This window comes from Syngnathus leptorhynchus, chromosome 10 (assembly GCF_054491065.1).
Source record: "Syngnathus leptorhynchus isolate UIUO chromosome 10, UIUO_Slep, whole genome shotgun sequence".
In the NCBI taxonomy this organism is placed as follows: domain Eukaryota; kingdom Metazoa; phylum Chordata; class Actinopteri; order Syngnathiformes; family Syngnathidae; genus Syngnathus; species Syngnathus leptorhynchus.
In genome coordinates this window covers 4,443,553-4,471,053 of record NC_141204.1, presented here as the reverse complement: position 1 = coordinate 4,471,053, position 27,501 = coordinate 4,443,553, and the positions used below count along the sequence as shown (strand labels likewise).

At 42.7% G+C, this 27,501-nt stretch overlaps 1 protein-coding gene across 2 annotated transcripts; it reads left to right on the top strand.

Moving 5' to 3' along the window:
• The first annotated feature begins 79 nt into the window (after positions 1 to 79).
• On the top strand, positions 80 to 27,392 carry kcnq5a (potassium voltage-gated channel, KQT-like subfamily, member 5a). 2 transcript variants are annotated; one of them, XM_085922070.1, is made up of 17 exons: positions 80 to 616; positions 16,186 to 16,276; positions 16,646 to 16,772; positions 16,915 to 17,090; positions 17,254 to 17,379; positions 17,457 to 17,567; positions 17,669 to 17,764; positions 18,715 to 18,809; positions 19,451 to 19,477; positions 20,733 to 20,780; positions 21,706 to 21,950; positions 22,105 to 22,213; positions 22,807 to 22,938; positions 23,115 to 23,231; positions 23,641 to 23,730; positions 24,293 to 24,419; positions 24,501 to 27,392. In XM_085922070.1, exons 1-17 carry the CDS (start codon positions 252 to 254, stop codon positions 25,356 to 25,358), a joined length of 2,940 nt encoding a protein of 979 aa, XP_085778196.1. In that variant the 5' UTR covers positions 80 to 251; the 3' UTR covers positions 25,359 to 27,392. The 2 variants fall into 2 exon arrangements, with proteins under 2 accessions (XP_085778196.1, XP_085778197.1); XM_085922071.1 differs by lacking the exon at positions 20,733 to 20,780 and having other exon boundaries at positions 190 to 616.
• Positions 27,393 to 27,501: the final 109 nt, after the last annotated feature.

Genomic DNA, 27,501 nt, shown 5'->3' with positions numbered 1-27,501 from the left:
CCCCCCACCAACACCACCACCCCTTTCTCCACCCCCCCACCCCTTCCCCACAAATGTCTCCATGGATCCAGTTCTTCACAACCCCACTCTTCCGCTGTCTTGCACACAAGTGTTCGGACCGAACAGCCATATTCCCATAAAAGATGACGAGTGTACACTAAAAGTCTCCCAAAAGAAACTAGTGGATCCACCGGCCCCGTGTGAATGTCCGCCGGTATCCCAGCGCCCTCCACGCCCGCGCCGGTGATGCCATGCCGAGGGGTCACGGCGGCGACGAGAGCGGCGGCGGTTGTGGTGTCGGTGTTGTCGGTTCCGGAATCTGGCTTAAGACTTCCCCGGGACGCCTGGCGCGGGACTTCCCCCCGAGGGATGTGGAGTTCGGCCAGACGACGATGAACCACGCGGTTCGGACAGGAGTCGTGGCCGGGGATGGACTTGGGCCGCCCGGTGCCGCCGACCGGAGGAAGCATGGCGCCCGGCTCAGCCTACTGGGTAAGCCGCTGGCGTACAGCGCGCAGGGCGGCCGGAGGAACGCGCGCTACCGTTGGCTCCAGAACTACCTGTACAACGTCTTGGAGAGACCCCGAGAGTGGGCGTTCGTCTACCACGCTTTTGTGTAAGTCCACTTTTATGAATATGATCATAATTCCACATTAAATTGCTGTTATTGTCAACTTTAGGGGTGCTCGGCCTCTCTATTCAATACAATGGTCATATTCATTCATTTTTAAGCCCAAAAGTTGTGGATGAAATGATCTTTTCAAAAGCATATTTAGAAATGTTGGCCAATTTATTACAATCTATGATGAAGTTTCTTTTCTATGGTAAATTTGAAATGTAAACAATCGTCCATTGATAGAGAGACCAAGAGAGGATGGTTAAATTCTCCCATCCCAATTCCAAGCGCTGACTCACACTTCATCCGTGCATCCTCATCCTCAACTCCACCCGCATTTTAACATTTGAACAGATTCTCCGCTTTTTCATTTCTCGAGCTGTCGTCACACCTAATTGATGAACTGACAAATCGTCAAGTGTTAACAGGTCACCCGACCCACCTGTCTGACATGTCAGCTGCGCCGCTGACTTTTAAACAGGATGAAAGAATCAATACATGAAGCGCAGGAAATAACTTGCAATTATGTCTTCTCGTCAAGCATGAGTAGTTCAGTTAATGACAGACGGTAAGTTGACTAATTAGTCACGTATGATCCTCATTTGTTTGCATTTCCCACAAAACCCATCAAAGACGGGATATCGCTTTATCTTACTGCCATTCCTCGAATTATTCCTAAATGTGTCACCCGCTTACAGAAATAAATCCCTCATCGCTCTGGAGTAACAAAAGTTTCTTATCAACCGAATATGACCCAATTAATGACGGCTCACCCTCCAGGTAAACACAACAGAAGAGTAGTACTTGAGGAAATCAAGTCATTAGACATAGATAACCTTTGCTCATGACAACACGGGGCGGCTTTTCGTACCGTTCCCCCCCCCCTCCCTGGATGAAGTTGCGCTTGGACAACGAAAAGCCTCCTCGGTGCACTTATGTAAGAATGGAAGCTGGCGGCACATGCGCCGGGACTCTTAGAGAAGGTCAACGAGCTGTCAGCTGTGCAGGCTGACTGAAATATTAGCCGGGGGCCTCCTCGCGTGACCGTCCCAATGATCTGGAGACACACAGAAAGACTCGTTGTGTGGGAAAAAAAAAAAAAGTTCCGCCTCTACTTTGGTGTGAAAGTGGCTCATTTCCATTGTGTGCGTGTCTGGAAAAACAACATGCACTTTCTATTAAGCAATTAGTCAAATCGCAGCTGAAGAAGACGCGTCTTCTCTGCTTGTAAACATGTCACGCGTATTAACTATTCGCAGACGTATTTTCGACATGGGATTCAGTTTCGTTTTTGGCTCCAGAATTTGATGTATAATATTTCTTGTTTTGAAAGTATGGTTTGTTGATTGCAATTCATTTTTTGGGGGGGGGGCTTAAAATTTGACATAAAACACAGCATATTGATGAAGTGAAAATCCTTATCAAGAAATTTTGAAAAATTGATTTAAAAATAAATAAAAATTTGAACTGTGGCTACAGCATCTGCTCTGTGTAGCGTGTCCACATGAATACAAGTGAGTGTATGTGCGGGCAGCAGGATGTAGATGTTTTTTTTTATTTGCTCAGGCGGGACAGCTGAGGTCGACGGGTTAAGTCGTTACATCTGCTCGACGCCTCTTCCTCATCCTCATCCTCCTCTTCACCCCACATGTTGTCGTGTGCTGGATGTTGGGCCGTTTCATTCCTCTAAACTATATTTAAATGTAAATTAGCTAATATAGGTTAACAACATCAAGCTATGCATTACAGGTGCACTTATAGAAGCTACTGAGAGAAAGATAAAATGATTTATACTAAAATGCAGCACGGTGGAGTAGTGGTTAGCATTTATGACCTGCAATTTTTGAAGATCATTTATTTCCATTCAAAAATAAAACAACAATGTGGAAATATTTGAAATTTATGAAACTGCAAAAAAACCTGTATTTATTCAAATTGTTTATTATTATTTTTTTTTTAAAAACACTAACCTCAATATCATGGTTGACTTTTTCAACTCTTTCAGTAGGAAAGTCGCTGCAGGTGCGTGCCGACTCGCTGGGATCTTTCAGCTGTTCAGGGAAAGAAAAAAAAAAGTTTCCAGTAACAATCCAAACTTTCTTTCCCTTTTTTTTTGTCTTAAAAAAAACTTAAAACCGCCCAGAGTCAGATGCTACACACATGTGTCACCCTCTCACGGAGACGCAGACAAACACGAGAAAGTATGTGATTTATGAAAGAAATATTCACTTTGATCATTCCGTTGTGTTGAAACAGATGCGGTTTTCTGTGTGTGTGTGTGTGTGTGTGTGGCTTATGTATGAGCGTGTGTGTTCTTAATCCATGTAAACACATGGAGTCTTCAATTCGTAGCTTCATCCATGGACTCCCGACTACAATGTGAATATAAACATGAGCAATCTTGTTCTTCTTTGCCAAATAGTGCTCCCATTGGAAAACAAGCAGCATTAACATCCGGCCGCTTAATGAGATGGCGTGAAAAAAAAAAAAAAAAGTCTGTGGGACAAATCACGCATTCACAAATGACTTCCAGCTACAGTCGCACACTCGAGATGATGCACAGTTTCCTGTCCATTTATTATCTTATTTGGATTTCATATGATTATTTCATTATTTTTTATGTAATTTTCACATTTGGGAATAGCTTGCAAAAAAAAAAAAATCCTCAATATGTTGAATAGTTTGAATGTGTCAAAAATTGTGTAAGGAGGAGGGAATAATGTCTAATTCTCTTTATTGCAAATTTGATTTGGAACATTTGGCTATCAAGATGTTCTGAATGAGCTAAGCATTTTGAAATTGGAATGGTTTGAATGGGTCACAAAATGTCTTTTTTTTTCTTTCAAAATTATTCTTGTCATTTGACCTTTTTCTTCTTTTTTCCCTTCTAATTTTCTCATTTCCTTTTCATTCGTGTGGATTCAGTCACCTCCAAGCATTTCGCCTCCCATAATTCACATATGCTACGCATCATCGGAGACAAAATAGTTTTATTTCAAACATTGCCCGCCTGTACAGGTCATAGGAAGGAAGGAAGGAAGGAAGGAAGGAAGGAAGGAAGGAAGGAAGGAAGGAAGGAAGGAAGGAAGGAAGGAAGGAAGGAAGGAGCTTGTACTGTATTTGTTCTTTTCTTTGTGTTCACTGTTTGGCCTTGAATCACTCGGGGGTATCAACAGAATGAAACCACCTGAGGTTCTGCCCCGAGGTGTAAAAATAAAAACAACCTCCACGGTGTCAATGGGCTCGGTTTCTCGTTCAGTGGTCTGAGTGAAGAGAATTGAAATTTTGACAGTGTGCACCAATCGCGCTGATAGTCCTGTGCAAAAAAAAAAAAAAAAGGAAAGGAAAAAAAGAAAAACCCTCCATCTTCTTTTCACAGCTGCTCATATTGGTGTGAATGGAAAAGGCTTTTCCTCCCAATGTTAGTCAGGCGATCAGTAATCATCTCCAATGGGTGGAAATCATGTTTGTCACGGAAAGTTCCACGGATGTTTTGGAAGACATGCGATGAAAGTAAATAATGTTGTCGTAGCAGCTTATTTCATCTATTGTGCTGATCTTCCAAGACGTTATTTTCCACCCTTTTTTATTTGACTTGACGTTTGCACTTTTATGCTATGCTATGCTACGCCATGCTAATCGTCACACTTCTATGCCAAAGAAACTGAAAACATCTTCAGAGGCACTTTTTGACCTTTTAGTTGCTATGCTATGTATGCTAATATAAATCAATAAATAGTTTGTCTTTTTTGTTTAGATTGTCCGCAGACCTGTATCCCACTAGAAAATATTCACCTCTGCCCACCCCTGAAATTGTGTTCATATTTTAGTCTGACATTTAATACTCATAAGAGTGCTTCAAACCCATCGCAGGCATCGGAGAGAAAATGAACGTCCACAAATGGTCCCCAGGCTGTAGTTTGGACACCCCACGTCATGTGTATTGTCTTTATGGAGTGCACTTGTAGCACATTACAGGAACCAGATCCGTTCCCGTTGCGCTCCACTCCATTGCGGTTTCACGCAGTGCTTCTTTTTAATGTGGCGCTAAACCTCACGCAAACCACAGATTCTTTCCATGGCTACTTTCCGCATGCGTGCGTGAGGAAGGTGCAGCTCCTCCGTGGTCTTGACTTTTTTTTTTTTCTTTTCTTTGTAGCCCCCGAGGAGCCTTTTCTCATCCATCTCCAAAGCATCAGCAGCGCTTTGAGCCAGTCGGTGTCAAAAGACGATTATTATTACATGAATCAGCGTGACCTCATTGGAAAAAAAAAAAAGCTTTTCACTCTTGTGATTGTTATGCAGACCTCACATCTCTGTTCTGTTTCATTCGGGGTTATTTATACAGTACAACAAAAGATATATTTAAAGGACTAGCTTAATGTGACACTCTGTGTTTTATTCAAGGGGGATTAAATGTTCCTGTGGTGTAGCATTTGCTGTCCTGTGTTCAGCCAAGGCACATATTTTATGTTCCAAAAATCTCACATCATCCAAGGTCAGGGTGATATGGTGTAAAATTCATATCAGTAGACACAATTGGAAAAAAATCAATCACGCTAACACAGTGTAAAAATAGAAATAATAAATTGTAGGTTTAATGTATTTCTGAATAGGTCGCTTATAAAAGCTAAATTGATTTAAAAAAAAACTGGAGATGATTATTGACTAGAGAAATGTGTTAGTAAGGACAGATGCAAAATCTGCTTTAAGCCACTACTCACACTCACGCGGTCACGTGTAGATAAACCAGCCAACCAGAGTCCAGCTCTTGAACATCCGTCATTAGGACACACCCCTTTAAGCTACATACGTCACCAACTAGTTTGAACTCCTATTTTGTGTTTGTTTTATCACACCTCACGTTCTGTCGCAATGATCCATGCGTGCATTCGATTGCAGCCGGTTACGTGTCGTTCATCCATTAAGCTTTTTTTGCACCATAAGGTGTCAAAGAGGCAGGCGGTGGCGACATCAGTCACAAGTCGATGGTGAGAACGTACAACATCGGGAGAGATGATGAGGATGGCTGGTGCGCTGTGACATGCGAGGCGATTACGCAATAAGTGTGCGTCTGATGAGGCCATTCAAAAACTTTAAACATGTTTCTGACATATTTCAATTGTGTCCGTTATTGGTGACTATTCACTTTTTTGTTTTTAACTACCTCTCTTTTGATTGCATCAGCCAGCCTACAGTAGTTCATCTGTATACTTTTACATTGAGCTGATATTGCAGCAAACCATTCGGGGCCTGAAGCGAGTGAATATTTCAGTAGGTTGTCAGTGTGTGTGTGTGTGTATACCTATATCAAAAACATTCAAGGCAATCCTTCCTAACACATTGTAAATAATTGATCACTGCTACTTATCCCAGGTGGCTTTCTTCTATCAATTCCAAGACGTGATACCCTTTTGAACGCCTGCTAGCTTTTCCCATGTGATTCATGACATTGCTGTAATGACGGGATGCGACCAAGTGCAGTGGGAGGGAGAAAAAATGGACCTGTGTGGCTTAATCTCATCCACCATATTGCTGTATTATTAGTTTAAACTGTAATTACCGCAAATTGCTCCCTCGACCACACCCCTTAAAGGTACACACAAATACTTCTGTACTTGTAGTCATTACCTAATAAACCACTTCATCATGTTACATTGTCTTTTAGTTTGTATTTCGTATATAATACAGTGCTATTTTTCTTAAAAGAGGGAGAAAAGTGTGGTATTGGTTCCTTGGTATCGCTACTTGCGAGTATCGAAAGAGTTGAATAATTCATACTGGTATGGGTCTGCAAAAAAAAAATAGTATAGAAACATCTCTACTTTTAAATTGTGAAATAGATTTGAACCAGGTTTGTTACATTATGGGCTTTGTCAAAGTACCGCTGGTTTCACGGTAATGTAAATTAAACCAACATGATATCTGCCAGCATAGTCAGCGTTGCCCCTAGCAACCAGCGTTTTGACAGTAATCGGCGGCTCATATTTGCGACTGAAAGCTTGGCATTTTTTTTCGTGGGTGCTCGTACGTGTGCGCCGGCATCCTCGGGTGATGGTGAACAAGCCGCAACGAGAGAGAGAGAGAATGTCCCTGTGAATGAAAGTGTGGGAGACACTTTCTCTGGCTGCGTGCGTCGTGTGTGTGCGTGTGTGCATATGTGTGCGTACGTGTGTGTTTGTAGGCTTTGGGCCCAGTCCATTGACGGGAGTTGGGCCTAATGCGGAGTGAGGCTCTGTTTTGTCAAAGTAAGCTTTCTCCCAGGCCTGCAGCCAACAGAGCGAGCGGCCTGACACAACAGGACAGCTGGCTGTTTGGATAGTATCGCAGCTCCCTATGTGTGTGTGTGTGTCTGCAAGTGTGTGTGTGAGCCGTAAACTTTGATTCAACCAAAATAGAAACAGGGTCACCATTGAGGGCTTTAACGGTATATGTATTCGGATTAGGATTTTTCAGTAGGCCACATGGAACATATTAGGTAAGGGTCATTCGGTGAACAAACACAGAACAGCTCAGCCTCTGGCCTCTTGTGATACAGCCAAAGCAATAACAAATGTCGTTTGTATTTTTTTTTTTATAGCTTAATAATTCACTTTTGTTCCGTTACACTCGGTTCACAATGATTCCATCTCGGCACTCGGTTTTTGAAGACGGACGGTCCAACGGTGCCCACGTCCTGTTCGAGGAGCTCTTGTTGCACACTTCCTAAATGTCCCTCCCTACGTCACATGGCTGCGCAAGTGTGCACTTCTCGCTCCAATTGCGCCAACTGTTTTTTTTTTTTTTTTTCCTCTCGACATATTCGCCGAGAATGCAAGCAGCTGTGCGGGGAGGCGACCACCTCCATGCTGGAAGCTCACATTAGCCGCTTATCTTCAAATGAGTCAGCATCTCATTTAATCCAATACAATTTTGATTTATTGAACAAAATTTCCCATTGAGATCAATTAGATGTGGAATTGTTTCATCCGGGAGTCCAAACTATCACCACGGTAATACTTGTGTCTCTGAAAAAAAAAAAAATACCATCCCCGCTCTCCTATCCTCGTCGTTTCGTGTCACGAGAAAAAAAAAAAGTAAAAAGTCAGACGACAAGGAACGCTGAACTATCCCGATAGTTCCCTTGACATCCATTGTCGAACGATAAAAGAGACGCCTGCAGCCGACTGGTATACCTCAATCATTTATTATTCATTTGTTTCGACCCGGTTCTTGCTTTTAAAGACGACTTTAATACCGTGGCTGGCACTATACCGATTTCATATAATAGTCTTCATTCTTCAGCGTTGCCCTAATGCGATCCAGTGCTGCCAAGTAGAGGCAATATAATTTTGTGCAGGCAAAGAATAGCACCCCTAGACAGATACACGACTTTATTAACTTTCCATGGAAAATTTGACTGGAGATGTACTTTTGAGTTGAATGGGCAGTAAATGCGAGTGGACATTTATATAAATCAGAATGTATTTGATGAAAAACACAAAACATATTCCACTTGCTAAATAATTCACCCAAATATGGCCCCCGATATGAAATAGATGATAGTTAACTTTTTTTTATTAGTCACATTATTTTGGAAAATAACATTACCCCAAATCGGCAGCCAGAAGAAACGTGTCAGGTCTAAAAAAAAAAAAAAAAAGATTATTGATTTTTCCATCATCACGCACACAAATGGCAATGCTAATAGGCGAGGAGCGACTGCCGCGTGACAAATGTTTCCGTTAGCCTGTCGTCTCCTGACCTTGTTAAGTAAAGCCAGGAGGAGGCGATGTTCCCGGGATGAGTTACTGCCGCGTCGCCGATGCGTTCAGTCCCAGTCGCATTAAAGAAGGAACTTGAGAGCTGCTCCTCCAGGCCTGGCTTGCACCCAAAATGGACAATAATGGATGGACCGCCATGCTTTTCATCTGGAGGCTTTTTCGTGCTTTACAATGGTGCGATGCAGTACTGCACGATTCGCTAATGATACCATATTGCCGAAATCATCGAAATCAATGCACCGTTCCCGATATTGAAACCGATACTTTTTGGATATCTCAGATGGCTACAGAACGTATCATTGAAAATATCTTTTTGGACTTCCCCTTTAAGTAAATTTAGACAATTAATGATATCAAAAAAATAAAATGCAATTTCTCTTTTTGAAGTGAAATAGTTCTACACAAGCCTTTTAACGATTATATAAACGATTGCTTCTGCTAAATGGATTTAGAGGCCAACACCTTACGGGCCTCCCTCCTCCTCACGACCTTTATGTTAGCATGCATTATTGATCGTAATGATAGCGAAAGGACGCAGACCTCCTTCCTGGTGGTGATTAGGGCCGTGGCTAATTGTTGGAGAGAGACACACATACATACACACACACACACACACACACACACACACACACACACACACACACACACACAGTCGTGATGTGCAAAGCATCTATCTGTCACGGCCTGTCTGATTCTCCTCCCTCCCGGTTGCCGCGACAACAAGCAACTTTGGCCAACCTTCTCACTGGAGAGGGGCTGCGGATTGATTACCTTCTGTTGTTTGTGTTTGCGTGTCTCCACGCCAAGTAGAGCAAACAACGCGGCAGATCGATGCGCAGGCCGACACATACGACACAAAACATCCTCCAACTTTGTTTGGTTTGCTTTTCTCGACCTTCACTCCATTAATTGGTCCTCCACCTACTCTCATTATAAATTCATTCATTCTTCACGCGTGTTCATCTGCATCAATTTGACAAGGTAAAAGTTTTTTTTTTTTTTTTTCAGGCAACGCATCAATTTGTTTACGGCTGTGACGGCATCACATTTTCCTCTGTATAAAGTCCATTGATTGGCAGCAAAGAACCTGCAGAAAACTGTTTTTGAACTCTCGACAGATTCGTAAAATGTAAAAAATAATAAAACACCTCAAGTGGCCTTCAACAGTGGAAAACAAATGAAAAAAAAATATGATCACACGTCATCAAAGGCTGACTAGTTTTATTTGAGTCGTTTATTAGCGGGAAAAAAAACGATTTTCCACGTCATGTGACGTCAACCGGACTAACAAGCATCGCGTCGTGAGTCGTTAGCGCTTTGATTACGCATAATCATCTGGATTATCATCCAATCCAATCAAATCCTGCGCATAGTGGATAAAACAGAGGAGCCTTGCAGCAGGGCAGCAATTTCCAGATCTTCTTTTTGTACTTATTGGGACTCTCCGTCTGGCCGTCTGTACTTGATGTGCTTTTAAGAATATGTCACCCTCTTTGGGAATACGGTGTGTTCCTTCAAAGCATCTCAACAATGCATCGCGTCAATGATTTACGTTCGGACACACGTACTTAACAAGAATTAAAGTCACTTGTTGCTTTTTTTTTTTTTTTTAGAAAATAAACTGGCGAACCTTTTGTAAACTTTCTTCTTTGTTGTTAGTCTAAAGTAGTGCAGCAAGGGGACATGCTTTGAATTACTACCCCAAATTGATTGTTTACATCAAACCTTAGCTTCATGAATTATTCAATGAGCAATTTGTGGAAAATACCCCAAAAAAAAGAATCCACCATGTTAATGGAATAACAAATAGCAGAATGCTGCGTGCACACTAAATGTGAATGCAAATCTTTTTTTTTTTTTGTCCTGTCTTCCAACTCCTACCACAGAAATCCTTTGAGTAGTTTTTACTTTACTGTGCCAAAAAAGCAACAAAAAATTCTTTAAAATGAACTTTTATTCCCGTGACGTCACCATCCTGCCACATTCCTGCAGAGTCTGCGGGGTCTCATTGATTTAAATCGAACTACGCTCCCACACGGTGTAAGTCAATCACATTTGCTCCCGCGGCGCGTGCCAACATCTGACTCACAAGCATGCTTCAACTGGAATAAATTCACCAAAAGAGCAATCTGCAATGCTGCAAATTAATCGTGTAGTTGCGTGTTTATTTACCACAAGAGATAGGTTGCTCGCAATATTTATTCTTTTTCCTTTCGGCGTGATGGAATGTGAAGAGAAAATTGGAAGAAATGACACTAAAAAATAATTTTAAAAAAGCAGTTTGGTCGCAAATCTAATTTCAAAGATACAGTGGCTATGAGTTGGCCATCTTGTTCCGCTCTCCAGCACAAATTATAGCATCAATACTCATAAATGTTGACCTGGATGATTATAATGGCTCATAATGGAGTCTTTCTTCTTCCTCCTCATGATCGCTGCTTTAGTCAGCATCTCCATCTCACACATACATGTGCTCACATACAAATAGGTCATGTTTGTGCTAAACTGCCCTATTTTTTTTTCTCTAATTTGGTTAGAGAAGCTAGTTGAAGCATTTTTTTTTTTTGTCAAGTGGGAAGTCACGCAATGATAAGAAAAACAGATAATACACGCAAAGTCTAATGGACCAGTAAAAAAAAAAAACAATATAAAATATTTGTGTCAAATGTTTTGCCACACAATGATTAGAAAACACACACACACATAGTCCATTCGGCTTTCTTTCCTTAAATTACAAAAACAGAGACACACAAATGAAACAAGAACTGTTAAAATGTCGCCACAATAAAGATAGGAAAATTAGAAAGACAAAAAAAACCCACACACACTGCTAAAATGTTCACATGAAGAGAAACATCCTCACAAAGTTTGAGTGTCACTTGTGGTGCCGCACAATTAGAGGGAGACGGACACACATTTTCGTTCAGAGGCACAGTGAGAGATTTTAGGGATTTGGTAACACATCAAAATGTCCCCATATAAAAATAGAATGATGACCAATTAAAATGTCCCCAGAAAGATTAAAATGTCTTCACAATAAAATGTATTGGGTGTCATGAATAGAGCTACATAGCGATTGGAAAACAAGAACACGCTCAAACTCGCACACAGAATAGTAATACAGTAAAATGGGAGCTTGCTGCACAGAGCCAAAGATTGATAGTGAAATTCATCAAGAAGCTCTTCTTCCATCCCGGGGCCAGTCTCCTTCAAAGTCATTCATCAATGTGATAAAAATATCACTTTGATAAACGAGTCCAACTATCACGGAAACGAGAACGTCTCATCGACCATCTTGGGTCCGACTCTGAGGATTGTTTTTCAACTCGTTTCAACGGTGTCAAGTGAGGAAAGGCGGATGGATCCGTTTTCCCGTTCGATGCCAGGGATGTATATTTAGAGGCAAGCGGGTCCAAAAAGACCCCCGGGGTCGGATCGGGTTACTTGCCGAGGCCTCGAGGTGGCATGTGGACATTGAGATTGTTTTTCAAAAGCGAAAAGACAACATTCAAATGGCAAACACTGCGACATTTTTGTTACGTTCTTTGTGCTGATTGGCATTAGGGGGCGATGCTGAGGCATAACCGTGGCATCATCATCTAATGACTCTGGCTTTTATTTGGCCCGGTGACGCATGACTTGTTACTGAACTCCCAACCTAATTAGCCTTGTGTGCCAGAATAATTCATTTTAGCATCTGTTAGCCCATCCCTTGCGGTCTCGCAGTCTGACACCAGTCGTGTATCGTAAACATAAGCACATATTTTCGTCTCCCTGACGAGCTTCTTGGGCTATAAAGAAATGTTGTTGTTTTTTCACAGATCTGAAACACTTTCCAAATGATTTATTAGTCGATTTGTACCATTCTTTTGTCACAATACCCCGAGGATCAATAATTACAGCATACTTTAAACCCTATTTTTTTTTTGTCTTACTGAAAATAGGTTGTTTTGAGTGGGCAGTCCAATTTAGCTTTTTCGGTTTATTCATCCAGCAATATATTCTTCATTGTGAGTGTATGTGCTCTATATGTGCCCTGCGACCAGTCCGGCGACCAATCCGGGGTGTATCCGGGGCTGATGTTAAGTGCAGTGGTCTCCATGGTGGGACCACCCAAAATAGATATAGTGTGTTAGCATGTTAGCATGTAAAACTTCAACCAACGCACTGCACAGGCGATGTCAACACAGCCTTGTATGCGATTTAGCTTGTGTTAGCATGTTTACGAGTGTCTTGTCGTTTGCCAACACGTTGAGGGCAAACTATGTGGCAAACTTTTTATTTCTTATTTACTAGGTTTTACTGCTCAGTGGTGTTTGAGAAAAGAAGAGCAAAAACAAAAGAAATTATTTTGTTCTCAATATTTTATATCGGTGATTCAAGATTCAAACCCCCGAGTGGTCAGGCCGGCCATTGAATTTTAAGATGAGACCTACTTGGAAATCAGCCATCTTTGACCTGTTTGCTAACGAGATCCGCGACCCGTTGATTGGTTCTGTGCAGTTGACGGTCCCCCCCACCCCCACTCTGGACGGACGTGCCTCTCCACCTTAGGAGAACATGCTCAGCCTCGGGGTGTGGAGGAGGGATGCACCATAGATGTCCATGCATCCTGCTGGTGATGGTTCTACCATAAACGGTGGTGAAATGGGAATAAGTTCCAGATGCCGTGACGAGGACCGACAACACACGAACATTAAGACCTTAACGGAAAAAAATAATGAGTGTAGGCCCTCGGGAAGTAGAGCTCTTAGCAAAGAGAAGTTTTAAGGTGATTGTGTGGTCATCACTCATCTCCAGGCAGCATTTAATGTGTGTGTGTGTGTGTGTGTGTTGCGGGAATGTAGGCCAGTTAAAAAGGGAAGGTGTATCCTATACCAGCGCCACTCTGCACGGGAGAGGCCCAAACGAAAAAGCAGCTGCCAAGATGCCATTCGAGATATTCCAGCAGCTGATTATTATGATTAATAATTATCGTAAAAACATGCTAATGACAGCTTCATGAAAGGCTTTTTATTTATGCCCCGCCCACAAATGTACAGTAATGGATAGCGTCTCCCTAAATGTTGTCATACTATATGATCACTATGTGATCTTCTTCATAAACGTAGTGTATCAATTTAAAAAATATATATTTAAGCCAATTATTTTCATAGACTTCCAACTGTTAATTCAGTAATTCTATCATGCACCACTAGAGGGAGCTAACATAACATCTGTGCTCTTCATACCACACTTTTAAAATCACTTTTAGGCTGCTTTTAATCTTAATTAATCGTCTTAACCAAGACACTTTGGGCACGTCGTCGAAAGTCCTCAGAAGGGAAACCGTTTTTAGCCAACTTCCACATTTCTCTTGCTTCCTTCATAGACTGAACGCTTCCCTTTTTCTTTTTTTTTCCCCCTCTTTCTGCATACGTGTGATGTGGTGTACGCATCCCGTTGCGTTGGACGGCTTGACGGAAAATGTTCTTGAATGACTCCAAACTTGTGGCGTAAAACAAGCTGGCTTACACGCTCCCATTTGCCGTGTTTGTGTGTCTTGCCAAGGGAACTTTAAACTGTGTATAACCCAGACACCGCCGCGATGACCGCCGCCCGCCGCTGATGCTGTCCAGACCGCCGTCCTCAGACTCTGCGCGTCCGTGCGTGTGTGTGTGCGTACGAGATGAAACACAGCCGTAACAGTAGTAGTAAGCCAGACACGACAGCCACTAATATTCCATTACGTAGTGCTTTCTTTCTTTTTTTTTTTTTTTTTCCAAAGCGCTCAAATCATGAACTCTGCAGATTAGCCCCAGAGGGGAAGGCTCGTGATTACATTTGACTTTATATTTTAGGAATGAAAAGCATCCCTTGTTGTTGGTGTTAGAGAGAAGCAGTTTATCTTAGCTTTGTTTGTTTAGTTTGAGGGAATCACCACAATGTGTCGCGCCAAACAAAAAGTCTGAATATTACATCCTTGCTAGAATGGATGATAATTGTTTTTTCGAATCAAAATTGTGATGTTTGACCATAGGATTATTGGTAAAGCCGCGTTTGGATTTTTGGGGGAATTTTTTTTTATTTGGTTAATTTTTCAACTTTAGAACAAACAATTGATCCGATGTGCTACACACACACACACACAAAAATGTATGTATGAATCATATGTTTTCAATTGTTCAGACGTGAGAGTGTCAAGACGGAATTAATAAAAGCAGTTGATGTGCGAGCGGATCATCTCACACGCACACACAATCTTTGTAACAGATGTAGTCTGTCGTGATGCCTTCCATGATAAAGCCATATGTCACACGCACTCTGGACACGCAACCGTTGAAGCGGACGTCATGTTTCTGTCATGTCGCCATCAGCCAACCAGGACTGGAGGCAATCAGCACTGCTCATGAAAACCTTCCCACACATCCATATTTTTCCGTACTTTTGGAATGTCTCTCATCTTAGTTTCCTGTTCGGTATTATTATTAGTAAATATATGTTTAATATAAATATGTCATAAATAAATAAATGTAAATATATGGTTTTTATAACAAAGATGTTTTATATGTAACAAAAATAGACTACCCCCAATGTAAATGTGAATAAAGATACTAAAAGGTAAACAAAGCTGAAGATAACATTAAGGTAACAAAAGTAAATAAAGATGAAACAAACGTGAAAAAAAGATCAAAGATTTTTGATTGTTATCAAAATCCAAGTTATGATGCCGTTTGTGTGAGGAGGAAGCGATGGAAATATGCCTCGTTGTGTTTTGGCGTTGCTGGGAAATAAAAGGCGCGAGTTTTACGACCACCATCATCGCCGCTGCGCTCAATTGCGTAAACAGGATCGGTTATGATGGAAAGGCTTGGCGACCGCTTCGTTTCGTTCTTTGTCATCTTCCTCCAACGACAACTTGTCCTTTAACTTTTCATTATCTTCTACGTACTTGTAGAAGATCTTATTTTACATTTCGTTAGCTTTGTTTCGGTCAAAAAAGATAGACTTTGTTTGTTTTTTACCTTTTTTATTCAATCTTTATTTGTATTTTGTCATCTCTAATTTATTAGTCAGTATTTTCATGTTTGCTATCAGTTCATTCTTTATTATTATTATTATTATTTTTTTTTTGCTACTTTCCTTTAGCTCAAGCTGCTGATCCCAACACAGAAACGTTAAAAGTCCAAAAAATAAGATTTTTGCTATTTAACCACATCTCCAAGTTCTTTTTTATTTTTAGGAGGCAGGAGTATAAAACTTGTTATGGTTCAAAGCGAGTGTCTCATCTGGCCCTGTTTTGTCTTCCACATCCATCGTTGCATCTTTTTTTTATTCTTTCTTTCCATTCGCTCGCTCTCGGCCGCCTTGATTGAAAAGCCCTGCATGCTTGGCACGCTCAGGCGGCGGCATGTACGTACACTACGTCGAGATGATAATGTGTGGAAAACGGTGACCTGCTCTTGCATACCACATTCTCGCACAAACGCACACACACACACACCCTGATGATTTATGTAGTGTGTAGGGAAGTTCTTAACACCTATTACAAAGTGTTTTGCTTAAAGCCAAAAAGTGCGTGTGTGTCTCGTCTAAATGAGATAAATGTGTGTGTAAAGCGATATGGGCTTAAATTCAAATCTTTTTTTTTTTTTTTTTCCTCTCATAAGAATCTGATTTCCGACTTTAATGGATTCCTCCTCTCCTACGTTTCCTTTTTAGGGTTTATATCATACATATGGATATGCTAACGTTAGCTGTTTCTTTTTATGTTTCAGTCACGAGAGCTGCTAAATTAGTCAAACTGAGTTGTGTTTGTCTCCTCAGGTTCATCCTGGTGTTTGGATGCTTGGTGCTGTCCGTGTTTTCCACCATTCCTGCTCACCAGGAATTTTCCTCGCACTGTCTTCTCATTCTGGTAGGACACAAACACACACACACACAACCATTTGCAATTCAGATGTGTGTTCTCAACTGATGAAGCATGTGAAATTGAAAAGGCTGAGGGTCTATTGACATTTATTATTTTAAGCCGTAGGATAAATATCAGATTTCACCTCACTGGTCTGAAAACGAGTATTTGCTTACCTACTCTCCAAATAATGTGGCTTTGTTCATTTAGCTATGTTAGAACAATGACATGCTCGACCACTAGATGGCAGAAGGTACAATCAACCTGTGTGTCCACCTGTTGCCATTCATAAAAGAGGATAATAGCTTTTTGTTCAACTAAAAAAAAAGAATTGTTTTCATGACGTAACGCTGAGAAGTGTGTTTTCTTTGATAGGAGTTTGTGATGATCGTCGTGTTTGGTCTGGAGTACATCATCCGAATATGGAGCGCCGGCTGCTGCTGTCGCTACCGAGGCTGGCAAGGACGCCTCCGCTTTGCCCGGAAGCCATTTTGTATCATCGGTATGACGCAATGCATTTTTATATGCGTGTACCTTTCCGGAAGGCAATAACAAAACAAAAAAAGACAAAAGATGAATAATGTCGTGTTGACTCGACACTTCAGCGCTGGGTTGACTCATGTGACCTTTTCCTCTTTCCCAAGACATCATCGTGCTGATCGCCTCCGTCGCCGTGGTTTCCGCCGGCAGCCAGGGCAACATCTTCGCCGCCTCGGCCCTCCGCAGCCTCCGCTTCCTCCAGATTGTCCGCATGGTGCGCATGGACCGGCGAGGCGGGACCTGGAAGCTGCTGGGCTCTGTCGTCTACGCGCATAGTAAGGTACGACGGCAGGGCCGGATTTCCATAAGATGATAAAAAGAGAGAAATTAAACCAATGTGAGTCTTTTCCGCCATTTTGTTAGCAGCCAGAAGTTTCTCGATATTTTCCCCACCAATCCGATGCGATCCCCTTGACCTGTTTTGCCCTCGTGTGTGTTTTTAGGAGCTGGTGACGGCGTGGTACATCGGTTTCCTGGTGCTCATCTTCTCCTCCTTCCTTGTCTACCTGGTGGAGAAAGAAGATAACAAGGACTTTGCCACCTATGCCGATGCTCTTTGGTGGGGCACGGTGAGAAGCGTGTTCTCAGATCGCATGTTGTAAAATTGATGATTTGAGCCTCGGGCGCTTTACTGTTGAACTTTCAGATCACGCTAACCACCATCGGCTACGGTGATAAGACGCCGCAAACTTGGACTGGGCGGTTGTTGTCTGCCGGCTTTGCTCTCCTGGGAATTTCCTTCTTTGCTTTGCCTGCTGTGAGACACACACACACACACACACACACACACACACACACACACACACATTTCCCATTTTGTGTACATTGTTAGTTCGACTCATTTTTTTTTTCTTTCAGGGCATTCTGGGTTCAGGTTTTGCCCTAAAAGTACAGGAGCAACATCGGCAGAAGCACTTTGAAAAAAGACGCAATCCCGCAGCCAGCCTCATCCAGGTAACACACACACACACACACACACACACACACACACACACACACATGCACACACACTTTCTCTTGCAGCACTTGGAGATCAGAAGCAACCTTCTTGTGTATTCCCCACTGTGCGTTTAATGTCACACGGTTACATGTTTCCACCTCTGCTCAACCTCTCGGTGAAGTTCTCTGAACGTGTGTGTGTAAGTCTGTACGTGTGTCGCTGGTAATTAATGGCGTGAGCCGTTACCATGGCGATCATAGCCCCGGACAGATGTACCTCCAGGCTGCAGCGATGCGTCACATCACACCATACGTTTTTTCCTTCTTCTCCTCCTTCTTTCTTCTCCTCCAGTAACTTGACAAGCTTTTACCCCAACAGGTGAACGCAAACTCGGGAGCAGATTCCAGTGTGTTAATTAAAATGTGATGACGCCGCTCATTTATCAATTACGCCTCCATGACACACACACACACTGACTTTATACATCTCATCTCTACGCTGTGTTTTTGGGCTGGCTGGTAGAAGAGAAAATGACCGCTGGTCCTAACACAGCCCTTCCCTTTTGCCTCGCCCACCACCTTTGTCTCATTGCTCCCCCTATGTGTGTGTATGTGTGTATACATGTCACCCCCCCCCCCCCACCAGGCAGCTTGGCGTCTGTACTCCACTGATGGTGCTCGTCCCTACCTCCACGCCACCTGGCATCACTACCAAAGCGCCCTCCCCCCCCTCAGGCATGTATCCCTCCCACCCACCTCCACCATCACCGCCACCTCCTTTCCGTCAACCACACACAAACACACACACACACACACACTGCATCAACCAAAAAAAACCAAACCCTAAAAAGCTTTTTCTCTTTGTTCCTCCTCACTACTCCTCCATGCCCCCCCCCCCATCCCTGCCCTCCTTGTTTACATTTGACCTGTCAATCATAACTCATCCCCCCCTCCTCTGCACGTAGTGTGTCTGGCGTAGTTACGCTGCCGATGAGAACTCGGTTTCCGTTGCAACCTGGAAGCCTCATTTGAAGGCATTGCATACCTGCAGCCCCGCCAAGTAGGTGGACCCCCCCCCAAAAAAACCTGACCCCCCCCCGTTCCTCGCTTGTGGACTTAAACATTCCTCTTTCTCCTCCATCATCTTTGTGGCTCACGTCAATCTGTTCACCCTTCACACTCTGGCATGTACCATTCTTACACACTCACCGGCCACAATATTAGGCACACCCAGAGGTGGAAAAAGTACGGCCATTCAAAAGAAGATGGCAAAGCACTGGAAAAAAAAAAAGATTATAAAGCACCAACGCTATGCATCTAGCATGTACACAAATCTACCCAAGTTAAAAAAAAAAAAAAAATCAACTTTTTCTGAACTTCACAAATGATATCAACTGGCTTTAATAAATAAATGGGTGCTTCTGAAAAGCCAAGCAGGACACACTTTGACGCCAGATGTTCTTTCCTTTTTTGTTTGCTTGTCATTTTAGCCAGCAAATGTTCCACATTCAGCTCCTCATACCTCACATTATCTCTCCCGTCTTGTGCATGGCTACAGCTTGCATGCGTTAACTTTCTTGGCTTCCCAAACCGCATCTCGCTTACTTGAATGTTCTCCCGTATTAATCCTCTAGAATACTGACCTCTCTTCCCCTTTTTGTCTCTTATTTTTCATCTTCGTCGTCGCACTAACCTTTGAAGGAAAGAGCAGGGCGAGACCGCATACAGGTTTGTGCCACACATACACAACACAACACACGCACAACTCGCTTCTCAAGTCAACATTCTTGTGAGCCATGTACACTTGTTTAGATTGATTGGTTTATTGAAATGAAGCAGGCGGAGCATGAGTGTGAATGAAAATAGTCGGAGGGGTAAATAGGACATGCCCAGATATCAAATTGAACAAAAGTCAGCAGAAATGACAAACAGACATGAATCCTAAGTATTATTATTATTATTATTATTATTATACGCGAATGGTAAATATGCAATATATGTTCATGAGTCATAAATATTTAAGTGTAATCAAAAGGCAGCAAGAATTGTCATCTGCATTTAGTCTGGTGTATAATTTTCGGTTTTATTTGCGATGCCAGCGAATGCGCCGTAACTCTTGAGATAAATCAAGTTGAACTGAAGAGAAAGTTGCTTTCCAAGTTTAATAAGCCTGATTGAGTTTTTACGCTCTGGCAACATTTGGCAGAGTCCCGCTGAGCCGGCAGCTTCTGAAGGCATTTAAATGTTTTCTTTTCTTTTTTTTTTTTTTTTACACTCAGTTAAGCGACACAAGCAAAAGTGCTTGTCATCCTCAAAAGCGAACGTTTAATTAGGGCAGCCCACATCCGCATCCAGCATGGCGAGCGCCCATAAATCCCTGGCTTTAATTAGACTTTCCCCTTCTTAGAAGGGTAAAGCCCAATTTGCACTTGTGATGCGGCTTTTTTATATTTTATTTTATTTTCACGACTCTACGATTTCACTAGACGTTAAACACTAAGGGGCTTTATTTGAGCTATTTCTAAAGACAAATGAATCATCTTTTGGGCCCTTTTTTTTTTATTTCGTGCTAGCCAGCTTTATGACAACTGTGTTGTTCTCTGCTTCGTCATCGGGGGATGTGTCGGTTGACATTTGCTGTCTTCGATTTTTTTTTTTTTTTTGGGGGGGGTGATGGCCTTGTCAATTGATTATGTTGGGTGCTAACGTAAATGCTACCTTGAGGGTGCTACCGAGTGATAACTTGCTAGCTCTGTTTATTAAATCGGAGTCCAGTTTTGTGCACTGAAGAGAAAATGATTTCCCTTATGACCACGGAAAGCTAACATGAAGGGTCACAACGACAACACAAGACTTTACACCTTTACTGTGTTTGCGCCAATATTCTTTATGTGTACAAATGTGTGTGTGTGTGCGCTTGTGTGAGTTATTTTTACTCCCAACACCTTTTTTTATTATGTTTTCCTCTTCCCATGCACTCTAGTGAGGGTCACAGGAAATTCTTCCGAAGGTATACTAGGAAATACAGGAGGTACTTCCAAGCATCCCGGTTGCCCCGTCCTTAAACTAATCGAAGCCAAGCGCAACCACAAACTGCGGGAATGACCGACTAATAGCATGAATGAGAAATATACTTTTTGTTTCGAACGAATTCCGCATTTTATTTATTTTTTTGTTTAATGGTAAATTATGCAAAGAATTTTGACGGCGTGGCTATATAGAGTTTAGCGAATATTATAGAGGAGCGTTCGATATGAGGTTCAGTCCACAGTATTGGTATTTTTTGTTTATTCCTGGATTGTGTGTAAAATCAATTCAACACAATATTTTTTCAAATCCAAATTATTTATTTGCATTCCTTGGCAGAAAATGAGTTGTCGTGGTTTATTAATATTTCAAAATTGGCGAGTCTTATTCATTGACTCAGTGCCAAATTTTCTTTTGACAGTTCTCTGAATTTCTTTCTTGAAATATTCATTTGTTAATATGTTTTGCAGAATGAGAAATTATTTATCGATATACTTTTTTGTCCTTGGCCCTGCTTCATTGCATGCTGGTCCATTTTGATTCAATTGCATTTAGCACTTGTTAGTATCTCAGCTAAAGACTCTAAATTGCATCATGTGCATTTTCCAAGTCCTTTGAAATTGTTTTCTGTAGGATGGAAAGTTTTGGTAAGGTTTGTTGTCTTTGTCGCTCTCCAAAATGACTTGTGTGACGATGATCCTGCAGAATACTTTTAATAATCCTGCGTAAATTAGATGATGGATTCGTTTATTGTTTGATGGCATCGTGTTATTTCCCTGGTGAGCAAGCTGGCTTTGTCACTTTGGTTTTGGGCATGTCAGCTGGATGACGCTTGTTATGAAAGGACACACTTGAGCACTTCATAACGTTCGTTTTCTGCTCTCTACCTTAAATCCCCCTCGTTCCATCTCGGCCCTTCACCCACGCAGTCAAAAGTTGAGCTTCAAGGAGCGAGTCCGCTTGGCGAGCCCGCGGGGGCAGAGCGTGAAGAGCCGCCAGGCGTCTATTAACGACCGCCAGCGCTGTTCCCCCGGCAACGAGGCTGCGAGCGGCTGCGGCGAGTTAATTGGCCAAAGCCCCACCAAAGTGCAAAAGAGCTGGAGCTTCAATGACCGCACAAGGTTCCGACCCTCGCTCAGGCTCAAGAGCCAGACGCGCAACACAGCTTCAGACGGTGAGCAAGCATCCACTCAATCACATTGGTTGCCACAACACTACAAATTAAAAAAAAAAGGTCAAAATACCCGAAAGACCGATATGCGTGAATTGCTTATTTTTCAAGGACTGCAGACTTCAATGTGGTCTTTTTTTTTTTAATCGTCTTTTAGTGGACGCTGGCATGACCACGGAAGATTCCCAGGACGAGCGAGGCTGCCATTGCGACATCACGGCCGAGGATCTCTCCGCTCCACTTAAGGCGGTCATCAGAGCTGTCAGGTGAGCCCCTCAAGCTATTTAGCACTATAAAAAAAAATGGGTGGGTCCAATTAAATTCTCTGATTGGTTAATTGACCAAGTAATGTATCCCAATACATTCCCCCACCAGAAATGATGGAAAAATTCTTTCCACGGTTGTTATAGTGTGTACTGAGTGTTGAAGTACCACCACTTGCCCCCCCCCCCCCCCCCACCCCCACACCATGAGGCCAAGCTTTCCCAAGGTGTCGGGTTTACGATCCGAGGTAACTTCTCCCCCGGTGGGTACTGTTATAACAGAGGCTCATCTGTCACCTCTCAGCAGGAAAGACGAACAACTGCTGAGCCCATCAGGAATGGGGCAAGGGAAGCAAACGCGCAGATCGGCTTACCCGCATCAATATTATTGGCGTCACACACCGGAGTACCAGGGTTCTTCGGTTTCCTCCGGTGAAGTCGATTTTCACACAGTGTTTGCTTTGTTAAGCCGGGGAGAAAAAGAGTGAAGCCGGAGTTTGCTAGGAAACTGCTACCATCTGCTGTTTTTCGCTCGTTGTTACAATCTCCTTTCTAATTGTCACCGTCGTGCTTTTCATCATATATGTGTCGGTCAGGATCATGAGTTTCCACGTGGCCAAGAAGAAGTTCAAGGAGACGCTACGTCCGTACGACGTGAAAGACGTGATCGAGCAGTACTCAGCGGGACACCTGGACATGCTGTGTCGCATCAAAAGCCTCCAGACCAGGTTGGGAAAATCAACCGGGGGCTTTCATTTTGTAGCTTTCTCATCCAGCGGCTCTCTTCTTTCCTTCTACAGCGGATAGAAAAAGTTGACACACCCCTTCTTAATATGCGTGTTCTCTCATCAGGCTTTTTTGATCAGCTGTGTGCAGATTTTATTTATTTTTTTGTCTCCCTCAGATTAGATACGGTTGTAGGTCCTGCTCCGAGACCCCTCAGCCGACACGCCAAGACCTTTTCTTCACCGTCCCTGCATTTGTATTACAATCAGGCCCGGAGGAAGTCGTCCACACCGGGGTTAGACCCGATCACTGTGTCCGATACTCAACTAACACGACACTAATGTCACTAAAAGCGAAACTCCGAAGCCAGGAAATTCATTCGTCCTAGTTTTCTTGTCACGCTAACAGGAAAAACAGACTTTGACAGCCAGTGTAAGAGAGACTTTTAATTCTACGTCCGTCATTTTGTTTTATAGACTCGAAGGCCATAATATTAGGTACACCAGCACAGTCATAGATTTGCTGTGTAATTTGTATAACTGCACTAACATGAATTAGTGTGTAGGTGTGGAATGGACAATTGTGCTGTGCTTGCTATTGTAGAGCTTTTTAGATGGCATATTATCATTGTGATAATTCTAAAAGTCATTTTTTATAATGGTCATGTATTTTAATGGCAGGTGTGGTGTTTTTATTGTGTCCAGACAGGCCAACTTGAGTAGTCGACTCAGGAACATGTCCTCCCCCGCCCTGCATTACAATTACGGCAACAGGAAGAAGAGCTCAGCCTCAGGGTTGCCTTTTTATTTATTTTTTTAAATCTTCATTATTTGGATTTTTTTTTTTTAGTTCTTTAGCTTTTTCTCGTCTATCTCTCATTTTGTTCGTTTTGCCTTGCCGGATGGTTGCAGTGCGCATGTTGGGGGGGAATTGCAGAGATGGATAGGAATGGTGTGTTGGAAAAAGTGAAACTTTTTTTTTTTTTGTGTTTGTTTTTAAACTTTATAACGGGACTATTTGACCTCAACGTACTGGTGCCATGAGCATTCAATACAAATGAGCTTTTGTGTGTTTTTCTTCGGACTTGTGCTTTTGGTTCATGATTTGTGGAAAGGCTCATTTGTGGATGAAGATGACAAATGTATGACCTTCACATCTCAATGTTTTTTTTTTAAATGTTACTATGACCGCAATAACTCAATGAAGTGTGCTTTTTTTTTTTTTTTCCTCCCCTTTTTGTACTAACCAGGTTTGCATCCAGGTTTGCTCTTCAACATAAAAGAAAGTTTGCTGTCGCCTGGACTTTGTGACAATGTGTTAAGTAACACCAACGTGTTTGGATTTGTGTCCCGTCAGGGTGGATCAAATCCTGGGAAAAGGCCAAATTGCCGTGGATAAGAGGATGAGGGACAAACTGAACCCGGACGGAGATGCCCACGATGGCGTCAGCATGCTGGGCCGTGTATGTAAAGTGGAGAGGCAGGTGAGGAGGCAAAAACTTGTTCTTCTTTTTATTTCTTTAGTTTCTTATTGCTTTATGAATTGTACACTCGCACGCTCCCAGGTTTCCTCCATTGAGTCCAAGTTAGACTCCCTTCTGGACGTGTACCGCCAAGTCCTGCAGCGTGGTCCGTCCGCTTTGGCCTTGTCCTCGTTGCCGCTTTTCGAGCTGGACCGCCACCGCGACTCCGACTACCAGACGTCCATCCTGGACCGAGACCCGCCTTCCCCACAGGGAAGCGACAGCAACGCCCACCCGAGGGGTCTTCGGCTCATCCTGGCCCCGGCCGACAGCGATGAGGGTCCGCCGGACTCTGCGCCTCCGTCCTACCCGCCGTCCACCGCCTCGCTGTCCCCGTCACCCTTGCTGCCGCCTGACAGCCCCTACCCCACGCTGGTCACCCCCAACGGCACCAGGCGGGCGCATTTCCCCGACCTGCCTCCTCCTCCACCTTCCGCGGGGGGCTTCACCCTCCAGTTGCCCCCCGTCATGCACCCCTCCCACCTGCGCTGCCCCGTGCCGGATGGCGTGGTAGCACACAGGGGCGGCCCGGGCCCCTCCGTCGTGGTGGGACCCGCCGGCGAGAAGACGGGCTACGTGCAGCTACGGGAGAAGCCCGGCTCCAAATCCGACGCCACCTGGAGGCGGCACGTGAGCCTGGAGGTGGACCCCTTGCTCATGTTGTCGCCGGGCGACATCCCGGCGGCACCCGACTGGGGGGGCGCCCTCGCCAAGTCTCTCTCCATGCACAATCTCAATCGACACGGGGGCGACGACTGGAGCGGGAGCGGACTCTTCATTTGCGAGCGCAAATTGGCGACCCCCGGTGAGCATTTAGACTCTGACAGGAGCCCAGCTGCGGAGCAAGATGCGCTGGCTTCAGACTTTCTTGATCAGTCGCCGCATATCCAGCTGGCCTGAGGACACCAACAGATGCACTCACAAAGTTACTGTACGCCGCTCTTCAGGAGGCCATTTTAACAGGAAATGACTCATTGTCCTAGCTTGTGAATGTCTTGCTATATTTTGTTCATTTTCATCAACTTTCTTTCACGCAGTGTACTTAGTGGGCAAAACAAAGACCGAAATATATGACTCGCAAACACTATTGGGCTTTCAGCTGAAATTTATGGACCATCCTAAAACTGATATGTCCATTGAAAAGTTTAGAGAAAGTCAAATTTTGTGATAGTGCCTTTCCTGTTCATTCTGTTATTTTGCTCGACAGCGGTTTTGTGAGTCGTGCATGTGTGAAAGTGGGCAAATGTATGCCAAGCACATTGATGTCACAAAATCGAGAATGAGCAGCCGGTTGTGGACTAGCGGTTAGCAGCGCTAACAAAAAGAACAAACAAGAACGCACTGCATGTTGTCTCCCACTCCAAGAATAATCTCAAATATCGATTAATCGTATCAATAACAGTTTTTTTTATACTATAATTTGGTTCTAGATTTATAAAGATTATGATTTTTTTGACAACTCTTGTATTTGGATGCTGGTTGCCCCAATATATGAAATAAAAACGATTGACCGTTCAGTAAACCGCACCCACTTAAATGCAGACCGGCCAATCAGAGCATGTAACTCTTTTTTTTTCTTTGTTTTATACATATTTGCTTTCTTTAAAGGTTATTCCGATGAACTCTTGTTTATAAATCACACAATTGTTACTTAGCACACTGAGCAGTAACACATAAAGACCATACAGTATATGTAACAATACTCTCGGTGGGAACAGCAACAGAACTTTTCTGCCCCTTCTCCTCGCTTTTTATGCCGCTGTAACTTTCCACTCGATTTTAAATACTGCCTGGCAGTGTGGCACAACATGAAGGCGCACAACTCAACCTAAACTTGCCAATATATGATAAACTCATATTGTCTGCTGCTGTCTGCGATGTATTGTATGATATGTAAAGTAGCGGTATGCTGTCGTTAACTCAATAGCACGAATGCTAATCTTGCTAGCAGCTAATTCGGCTACCTACTGTACATGCTCTGAGTTGAAACTTGTCTTGATGTTTGTTTTTTTTTTTTTTTTCAAAATTACGAGAAAAATGTAATATTAGCTATTAACGCCGCATGTTCTTGATGCCAAGCTGTCAATCATGTCAAAATGCGACATGTTTGACGTCATTTATTGATTAGGAAAATACACAGGAGGATAAGCAAGATCTCTGAATAATTTTACATTATGCGCACATAAACATACTGGAAAATGTGATATTTCGGATGGCGCTTTTTATGTATTAACACTGATTTGTGTTTATAATCTGTCAATAAGAGGCCAATTTGAACCCTTTTGTGACAAACAAATATGATTCTTGTCAAAATCGTCCTCATATTTCAAAACGGTGAATAACTGTTCTGTTGCTCTAGTCTCAGATTGCTTCCAGATTGACTAGTCTTAAATGTATTTAACTTGTTATGGACTACCCTTAATCTGCCCATTATATTCTCTTGTTAGCAAGAATTTTGTAACAGGCCAGTGTATTTCAATATGTTGCTGCTGGTATGATGCTTTTAAAAAAAAAGCACAGTGGAGTCTGTGGCGCCTGAAAATGTGACACACCACACTAGTTGAATGTGTCTTAATGTCGGAGAGTAGTGATTGAAAACTTTGACTAACAAAGAAAGAAATCATGTTCAAGAATCTGTTAATCACTTCACGCTACTTTTTCATTTGTGTACTGTAGTTTACCAATGAATGCCATATTATTTTCATATCAGTCCACTTAATTTTGGGGATCATTTGTCAATCTAGTTTGTTTAACTCTTGTTGCGGTCTCCACTGATTTTTGCATTGTATTTTCATGCATTTTTGGCTATACTGCTTGAATGGTAATTTATTGTTTACTATTACACAATGGGCCTTAAAAAGCTCGACAATGTTAACACTATGTTTACTTTGAAATTAATTTATTACAAGTGCACATTAATTCTCTGGATGAGAAAAAGCCAAAATGATTTCAAAATGAAATACTCTTTAATAAAAATTTTAAGTGAATGTTTTTTTACAGTGTTTTTTTATTATTATTTTATTTCAGTTTTTTAATTGCTTGA